The sequence below is a fragment of the Limulus polyphemus genome, unplaced genomic scaffold, assembly GCF_000517525.1.
Source record: "Limulus polyphemus unplaced genomic scaffold, Limulus_polyphemus-2.1.2 Scaffold2015, whole genome shotgun sequence".
Classification (NCBI taxonomy): Eukaryota; Metazoa; Arthropoda; class Merostomata; order Xiphosura; family Limulidae; genus Limulus; species Limulus polyphemus.
Window position 1 is genome coordinate 134626 of NW_013667625.1, and position 10360 is coordinate 144985.

Genomic DNA, 10360 nt, shown 5'->3' on the forward strand with positions numbered 1-10360 from the left:
ATTGTTGATCTGACAGTTTAGCACTTGCAGTTGCCATATAGGCTACATTGTTGATCTGACAGTTTAGCACTTGCAGTTGCCATATAGGCTACATTGTTGATCTGACAGTTTAACACTTGCATGGTAGTTGTCATATAGGCTACATTGTTGATCTGACAGTTTAGCACTTGCAGTTGCCATATAGGCTACATCTGAATTCAAAATATGAGAAATCACAATCTTCCTACATCAGGAAATAAATACAAATTTTTTGTAATAAAAAAGTCAAGGTTCAGACTTTACTGAAAATGAGTAATTATTATGTTATTCACGCCAAAGAAAGAAGACGAGAATATTTGATATATATATATAATGCTTGAAAATTAACAAGTTTGTTTTGGCATTTGACATGCGCGCGATACAAGCTTACGTGATCCAATACACACAAGGAATTCCTCAGTCAATATAAAAAACAAAACCAGCTCTGTATAAGAACTGTGGCCTAACAATTTGCTCGGTAATTGCCATATATATATATATATATAGATATGTACAGATAACGAATAAAAATTTTTTAAAGGAGTTTGTTTGTTCAACAAAAGATACCTTATGCGCAAAATAGGCTTATCGACTACGTCAGAGAAGCCCCCTACAGTTGAAACATGATCAGTACACACGCCTCTTGAACGGTTCTTAATTCACTATTATTATTGACCGTCTTCTTAAACGTTGCACAGCTTGAAGTGTGAAGAGTATTTAGTAGGACAACGTTTCAAACCCAAACTCCCCAGTCTAATACGCTAAAAACTCTTCTGAGTATCAGTTTTAATTATAAGGACAGATCGATCAATTACTTTAGTTTATCTTAGTTCGTTGTAATAATGTAGTGAGAAAACAAAATCCCTACTGTAACGGCAGTAAATGCCCATTAAAAAAAAGTAAGGTATAAGAGCATGTAAGAATTTTTATTATCCTTTATTTCATCTAGATAAATGACCGCTAAAAATGCATGATGTGTGTTCATATATAAACATTTCACATGGTTTGTCCCCCCCGGTGGGACGGCGGTACGTCTAAGAACTTACAACGCTAACATCCAGGGTTCGATTCCCTGCGGTGGACTCAACAGATAGCCCTATAAATATACGTCAATAAGTGTGTGTGTGTGTGTGTGTATCTGTTCCTTATACTTTTTCACATTTCTTTATCAATCAGCACTAAACTTGACACAGTGATACAGGATGACATGAAGAAGGGCATGGGGGATTAGACCCCCCCCATCTAATTTCATATGTAATTTCGGAAAAACTACCAATGTTGGATATCCCTCAGCATTAGAATGAACTATGTAACCACTATTGTTAGAATTCTTGAAAACAGTATGTCTTTCTCTTCAGTATTAGTACCTTTATGTTTGTTTTTTTTGCACTTATAATGTTTATTATATTAAGGAAAAAAATAGAAGCACAATTTTCTATCCTTTGTTACAAACGAGTTTTTATTTCACCCGCCCAACGGACAGGTACTCTAGCTAGTAAACATATAAAATAAACACATTGTTTGTGAGATATTTCGTCAAAGTCAAATAATAAAAGTACTAGACACCGTCAGATATATATGTTATACACACAGAGAGAGAGGGAGAGAGAGTGTGTGAGTGAAATAAAATATGGAACTATTCAGTTTCGTTTCTTGTGATTGTTAAATGCTCTTGGCGCAGGTTTGTTGTTCATCTTGGGATTAGTTCTGTATCCAGCCGGTTGGGGGAGTACCCGCGTGCAGCTCGTTTGTGGAGAAAATGCGCAACCTTTTCTTTTGGGAGACTGCATGTTGGGTAAGTTGTAGATACTATTTAATATTGAAGGATGTATTAGTATCGAAGATGTAACTGTGATTAAAATTACGCAAACAGCCCGAGCGAAGCGGTCTTTAGTATCTTTATAATACTAGTAATCACTAAGACACTGATTCTGTCATATTTTAAAAATTGATTGCCAGAATTTGTGTACATTTTTATGTGTTTACTCCCCTTGTAATAACGAAGATATGAAATTAGCATGTGAAACAAATTTTGGGGCATTTTGGGCAAAGAAACAAAAATATTTTCCTACTGGAAACATTCCTTGTCATTGACATGTTTTAAAAAAATAACAACTCGACGGCTCAGCAGTAAGCTCGAGGCATTATAACGCAATAATTCGGTGTTCGATCCATACCGCGTTCGCAGAGCACGTGGTCCACTGTGCACTTTTGCACTACAAACAAAAATAAACAAACAAATCATGGTTTTTAGTAGTAAACGTCCATACCAATTTAATATATTTCCAGGGGGTTCAATTCATAGGGCATATTTACATTTATTGGAACAGACTATTATCTTTGGCCTAAAGGTTGTTATAGTATAGCTCTTCTTCACAATACTACAGTCGGTTGATTCAGATTACTTCTGAAGTAAATTTAAAGGCGATGTCTCATACCGAAAAGTGAAAATACAAACTTTAATAAGTGCTTATAAAGTTTCACGTTTGATAATTCCAGTGATTTCTGAAATGTACTAAAGTGTTGTATAATCATTTATTTTTCTCTTCCAATGTTTTTTTTTTATATTAGGATGGGCTTTTTACTTGGCTATCGGGAGCACAATCATAACGTTCGTATGTTCTGTACTGTCAATTCAAGCAGAAATCTCCACTTCTTCGGACAAAGTACAGGATGAAATACTTGAAGGGAAAAATTTGATCTGTTTGTTATAATTTAGAAATTGTAAGATTCTGCATTTTGTTTAAAATTGATGACAATTCCACCTAAGGCTATGCTCAGAGGGTTAAACAGACTGCAATTTTGGCAACTGCGACAGGTGGCAGCACACTAGTGGAAATAAATGAAACATTTAATTCTAACTTTTTTTTGTACATATCCGCGTAAAAAGCACCAACTTTTGACAAGAGACTCGCAGACAAAGGACTTTCTGTAACTAGGGAAATGTTCAATCAATTATAATCCTCAGCTATAAACTTATGACTTATAAAATTTTACCAGTTTGTTTTTGAATTACTGAAGCCAAAAAAAAAAAAATGACATTGTTATCAGTACGAATTTTTGCTTCGATTAAAAGCTGATAACAGTACGTTAGATTTGAATAAGTGATAGCAGTATTTGGAAAGCTAACTGTGAAGTTATACCAACTCTCAATTTGTTTTACTAAACAAATTTTAGATCGTTACGACGAGTATTACACATTTCTTTCCACGAGCTTCCTAATACGAGTCGTCAATTTCTTTGTTATTAAACCTAAATAATATTCCTGTTGGGTTTGTTTTTTTATTGTTTTGTTTTACAGTGTTGTGTGTGTGTTTTTTGTTTTGACAAGTTTAGGTGTTCATAAAGGTTAAAGAAGAATGTAATTATCCGTAGTTTTTCTAACCAATATTCATCGTGTTTGCCACATGTACAGGGTGGGGTAAAAGTAACTGTAGAGTTGTTTCATTTAGATCATGCTTTAACTTCCAATTATTACTTTGAAATTATTTAACTTTGTGTCAATTGTCTTCTTAAAAGTTGCTTTGGTATACCAACTATATAGTAACTTTTACTACACTCTGCGTGTTGTGTGCTTATACATATATATATATATATAAATTTAAACTGCACAGTTTAGATTTATTTTCATCTTTTATTCACCTTTTCCATTAATTACATATTTTTATAGAGTTTAAAGCAACTTAAACAAATTTAACATTTTACTATTGTTCATAGATTATAGCTACGTTCATTACTGAGTTAATTATTAATTTCTGCGAGATCTTATATAGGTAGTTCGTATTGATCAGAAGTTAAATATAGTTAGCTATAGCGTAGTAAACGCGTCCTTCTTTACAAAGTATACCGATGTGTGTTAAGTATATATAACCATTCGTGAAATGTTCAGCTAAGTAAAACGTCTGTTGTGGCTTTGAAATTATGCAATTTGAAGTAACGTGTTTTGAAAGATATTTGGTGATTTTTAAAAGCATCATATATCTGTACTCGGTAAGGTAACAAGTATCCATTACTTTAACGGACGTGTAATTTTGCATTGAGTATAATTTGAGGATTTTTTTTATAACACTACTGGAAGTACCAAGCTAGGACTAGTGGTAAGGTATATCGTCGCATACAGATGCTGTTAATAATTGTTTGTCATTAAAACAGCTGTCAGTATTTCGATTAAGTAATTTTCTGTAATATTTCTTGCACAATAAAACTAAACATACAAAAACGGAAATCCCTTCACTCATAATCCACAGACTGTTTTTGTTTTGTTTTTGAATTTCGCGCAAAGCTACACGAGGGCTATCTGCGCTAGCCGTCCCTAATTTAGCAGTGTAAGACTAGAGGGAATGCAGCTAGTCATCACCACCCACCGCCAACTTTTGGGCTACTCTTTTACCAACGAATAGTGGGATTGACCGTCACATTATAACGCCCCCACGGCTGAAAGGGCGAGCATATTTGGTGTGACAGGGATTCGAACCCGCGACCCTCAGATTGCGAGTCGAGTGCCTTAACCACCTGGCCATGCCGGGCCTCCAGAGACTGATCCAGAATTTTATTGAAGGGGTGGGGATGGAAGGTAGCTTCTTGATGGAATCTGGGGCCTACTCTGCCGGATTACGTTTTACACCCTATGAACTGGCAGATTCCAAAATATTGCCCGGCTACCCTATCCACCCGCTGGATCAGCCCCTGAGATCTGAACAGTAATTATATTTGTTGGGCACGTTATATCGGTTATCATATTGTTACATTATAATATTATTTTATCTCATTGTAGGAAGCCTTTATTTTTACTCAGTTATAAGTTTCGGGAAATTTAAAATCAGACGGTGAGTCTCACAGCTAACAACGTTAAAATTTGGATTTCGTTACACGTGGTGGGCAGAACACAGATAGCCCATTGCGTAATTTTGTGCTTAACAAGATGATTGTCTGTATAAACTTGTAATTCTATTAAGCCTAGTTAGAGCATAAATAGTATTTTACATAGTTTTAATTATGGTATATCAAGACATATCTGTCATTATACTGGTGGGTAGAAATAACCTGATTTCAGATAACTTAAACAAAGTGAGGAATACGCTATTCTTTCTTTGATATTGCTTTCGTTAACAGTATTGGTTAGAATGCTTAATGTAATCTAAATCTCCTGAGCTGGCCGATCCTCATGAGATATTATTGGGTTTATGGCCGAAAACACTTACAACGCTAGAAACCAAATTTCGATATCCACGGTGGACAGAGCACAGATAGCCCATTGTGTAGCTTTGTGCTTAAATACAAACAACAACTTTTAAAACATATTGAAACGGATTAGGTAGTTGTAGCATATCTATTTCAAACATTGTTCGCTTAAGATAGCCCAAAGTATGTGGGTGTCAAAAAACAACAACAAAACAGTATCGAATTTCTTATTTCAGTTAAAGTAAAAGTTATTTGACGAAAACATAACGCTTTACTTTCTATATTATATAGTAAAATATATTTAGATATTCAGCTACATCTGCCATATCGTATTTCATTAACAAATTAAAAAGTAGTTCGTGTTTAAACGAATTACAACAGTTAAACATGAATATAAAGTGTAGTATAGCGTTTCCATCATTGTTTCAAATTTATAAGCGTGCACTTGCGCGTGTACACGTGGTGCAAAACGTGAAATAACATTCTTATGTTTATTTGTGAATTTATTTTCCTCATCAAAGCTCCTCCCCACCTCCAGTGGCTCAGCGACAAGCCTGACAATTCATACAGCTAAAAACCGGGTTTCGATACTCGTGGTGGGCACAGCACAAATAGCCTATTGTATAGTTTGTGCTTAATATTAAAAAAAATCTAACAAATTCTCATCAAAACGTATCGTTCATTGAAGAAAAGATGGCGTAGAGGTCTAATCTATTCTTTGATTTGCAACTAACTCTGAAACTAGTTTCGCTGAATTCACAGCTCATTAGTACTACTTGGAAGAGCGAAGTAAATAAACAAAGTAGGCTTCATATAGCGGTGAAATATAAGCGGTCTGTTTCTTTTTGATATATAGAAATTCAAACACAAATGAGTAACCAGTTAGTCTACTGACTAATAACGTATAATTAATTGTGACGGTATGTCAAAGCATCTAACGGTATTTTAGTTTATTAGTGGTGAGTAAAAGATTATACATCTAAACCAAACAAATCATATTGTTATCAACAACTATGACTGGAACGGATCATTTAATCTTTCAGTAATATCGAGGATTTTATCTTATGATCCATACAGTTTAGTCATTACTGTGTTTTAATTAATATATTTGGAAAGTTTTCATACAAATGTATCTTTGTCAAATTATGGATATTATTTCTTTTTGTTGTTGTTGTTGTTCTTTTATCGAAATATCATAAAATATAACCAAAAACTCACGTTTTATGCCCCCCCCCTCCCACCCAGTGGCACAGCGGTAGGTCTGTGGACTTACAACGCCAGAAACCGTGTTTCCATACCCGTGGTGGGCAGAGCACAAATAGCCCATTGTAGCGTTGTGTTTAACTAAACTACAAACTACCGGTTTTATGTTTATAAGATAAAGAACATTTTAATTAAGTGATTTCTACATCAATATGGTTTTAAGCCACAGTTCTTATAAAATAGGTTTTGCTTTACACGTAATTTTAGTATAATGTTTACCTGTGTTTTATAAGCCGAAATTCCCTATGTTATGTAATAGTATTTAGGGAGAGGAGAACTGAATATGAAAATATTACTTACGTTTGTTTTGAGTGTCATTACAAAAAAGTGTATATAGATGTCTTTATTAAGACTGTTCAGTGGTGAACTGACTTAATATCCTTGTCATGTAATGTTAGAACTATACATCATTAATTAAATTTTTGTTGTTGTTTCATGTTTTAATTACGCTGCGTGCATATGATAAAAAGAAATTGAGTGTGAAGCAAGCAATTAAAGTCGTTAGCTATAACATTCAAACTGTTTAAAAATAACAAGTAGGCTTTCATGCTCCAGCTTTAGGTTGGAATCAAGATAATACCGATCACAAGTAGGCTTTCATGCTCCAGCTTTAGGTTGGAATCAAGATAATACCGATCACAAGTAAGCTTTCGTGCTCCAGCTTTAGGTTGGAATCAAAATAATACTGATCAAAAGAAGCCTTTCATGCTCCAGCTTTAGGTTGGAATCAAGATAATAACCGTTCACAAGTAAGCTTTCGTGCTCCAGCCTTGGGTTCGAATCAAAATAATACTGATCAAAAGAAGCCTTTCATGCTCCAGCTTTAGGTTGGAATCAAGATAATACCGATCAAAAGTAAATTTTCATGCTCCAGCTTTAGGTTGGAACAAGATAATATCTTTCCAAATAGGTTTTAATGCTCCAGCTTTGGGTTCGAATCAAGATAATAACCGATCACAAGTAAGCTTTCATGCTCCAGCTTTGGGTTCGAATCAAGATAATACCGATCACGAGTAGGCTTTCATGCTCCAGCTTTGGGTTCGAATCAAGATAATACCGAAAGTAGGCTTTCATGCTCCAGCTTTGGGTTCGAATCAAGATAATAACTAGTAAACTTTCGACTATTTCGTACATGTTGTTGCAATATTTCAAAAAATATTTTCCTTGTGAAATATGCATTTTTGCACTGTTTTGTGTTTTGATGTTGATGGGGGTTTCAGTTATTCAGGTGTTGGATTTATAAATTTCATTAATAAAATTACAAAAACCAGGTAAAAACGTTGTATTCAGTGGAATCAGCTACCTTCTGACAACTTATAAATAAATAATCATGGCTAAAAAAAGTTGGAAAACAAATTAAATATATCATGACATAAAGTAGGCTTACGGAGTTAAATTTCAAGCCATTTTTTCTTTCAAAATCTTAGATTCGTTAGAATCCACTTGAAAACTAAACTCTCATGTTTCTGTGAGCTTTGTTAACAAAATTTATATTATTTATAATACGAACAACAACCGAAAGAATATCATTATTGTAATGGTTTGATTTCTTAAATAGGTATAAAAGCAACATTTTTCTGTTGTTTGGGTTTTATCATAGGCTTTAAATTTTTTTTTATCTGCGTTACTTACATTAAATACGCTGGTGAAGATCTAGGCCTTTGGAGTATACGTCATCATATTGTGGAAAGAAAACTTCATTTCTGTTTACTTGTACATATTATTACTGTTTGAATTGATTGTTCGTACATTTTTGTATATTCTGACGTAAAATAAATTTTACAAATAAAACTTTTCACCAATGAATATAACCTAATTGTGAAATGCCCATTAAAAATAAAAGTACCATTAACGCCATCTTTTACACGACTTGAGCAGAATAAAAGTTTTATCTTTTATTGTAAGACTTACAATTTTCAATACTAAGTTTACAGACTTAGATCGCTAAAACCCGAGGTTCGATTCCTCTCGGTGGGCCCAGCAGATAGCCCATCGTGGCGTTGTTCTAAAAAAAAAAACTACAAAACTCTTAGCTAAAAAAATACATTAAGATTATTTCAGATTTTTTATCAATGTTATCTCGTCTGTTTTGTAGTGCGTGTCATTTTTGTATATTGCATAAGTTAATAACGGAATTAAAACTGTTCCATCCAGAAATTATTAACTATGTATTCAATTTGTTTGAGGAAACTCGAACAGAACGTTTGAACTGCATTAAAACAACATCGATAACTACAAGAGCGAAAAACTACTTAACTAAAATAAGGGAATTTATAACAAATAATATTATCTGAATTGTTTAGATAAAATGAAAAGATAAAGAGTTGTTAACTAAATTTTATGAACTTCATAAAGAGTCAGACTGGAGACAGAAAGATTCATTAATTTTATTTTTCCAACGATTTTTTTTATTTTTCTATAATTCATAGCTTTAATTAATACACTCTTTTCTCACACTACAGAAACGCACCAGTCATAAAATTGATAACAGACCAAAGCGGCGTGTTATTATTATTTTTTGTTTTTTGCACAAAAGATTCTCCTAGACATAAACACAGTTGAAAGAAAGTGGTAACCTAATACGTAATTGAAATTGCGAGTTCTACACAGCCAGTCTCAGCTGAAAATGTCATCAAAACAAGTTAAATAGACAACTTTAGCATAAATTGGTATCAATGTCAAATTAGAAAATAAAATCCTGATAACACTTGAATTATTAGAGGGGTGGTGGTTTCTAATTCTAAGTTTGTTAGGAAAGTCCCCCGGGCTTGAGGGGTTACAACGCTAAAATTAGGGGCTCGATTCTCCATGGGAGACACAGCAGATAGCCCAAAGCGGCTTTGCTCTGAAAGAAACTAAGCAACCAATCTAATTGTTAGGAAAATATTTTCTTAATTCCAGTTCAATAGCAATCAGATACTGGGTGAGAAATGTTAATAATACTTTTGCTGTAGATTATGAGGCCTATCGTGAACTTATATTAATCTCATGTACACTGTTCCTAAAATTTTGTTACAACAGGTACTGAACAAACAAAAAAAAAAAAACATTGGCGTTCTCTGCCATTGAAAATCAGATTAATATTACTAAAGACAAAAACAAGAAATATCGAACTTAGCACACCATAGACGTCAAAAGTTTTGAATATTATTCAAAGCAAAAACTTTTACGAACTTCAATTTTTCTAAAGAAGTTGATAAGGTTTAAGGTATCATTGCGGTATAAATGTGCCCTAATTTGTTAGAAAATTAAATAGAACTTTATAAAGGTCACAATGTTAAATGTTATTCTTAATATGTAATATAATTTAACGCTTTTTATCGTTCTGGGCTCAGGTCTGTTGAATATTTCTGCGTTAGTAAAACACGTAAATCCATAGTTTCCATTACGTCAGCAACTAATCGAATTAAAATGTGATGGTGAAGATTTTTTGTTGTTGTTGTTGAGAGATTGTCAATTTTAAATTGATTAAAATGGGGCTTAATATTTAGGAAAATTTACCAGACAGCTAACTGGACAAGAAGTCTGGGGACCGTTTATGTACTGATTGATATTTTTTACAAATAAAGAGAATACATGTACAAATGGAAGATAATATTAGTCCAGGTTATATTCACGAACATAGGTTTATAGCACCATACATTTATCAATCTGTTAAGTTTAATTTCAGTATTTTAATTTTTATTATTACAGTAGAACCCAGTTATAATTCAATAGTTGGGGTCGACGAAATACGATCGCGTTATTTCGGGGTACCCACAAATAGAATCGCTTTTATGTTCAACTCTTATACGATGGGCTGCCCTCTAGGAAGCAACATGTTTTGGTTGTGTGACTAGAAAGGTTTCTCACAAAAATAAACGCGACAAAGACAATTCGTTTAAAGCATAAAATCGTT

At 33.5% G+C, this 10360-nt stretch overlaps 1 protein-coding gene across 2 annotated transcripts in view; it reads left to right on the top strand.

Annotated features, from left to right (window-relative positions):
* The window catches only part of LOC106465663 (lipoma HMGIC fusion partner-like 2 protein), a 44685-nt gene extending 41048 nt beyond the window's left edge, over positions 1-3637 (top strand). For both annotated transcript variants that reach the window (XM_022393595.1, XM_013925899.2), the window contains exons 4-5: positions 1700-1813; positions 2590-3637. In XM_022393595.1, coding sequence (XP_022249303.1) covers positions 1700-1813; positions 2590-2732 — 257 coding nt within the window. In that variant the 3' untranslated portion in view covers positions 2733-3637. The remainder of the gene's footprint in view (positions 1-1699; positions 1814-2589) is intronic.
* The last annotated feature ends 6723 nt before the right edge of the window (positions 3638-10360 follow it).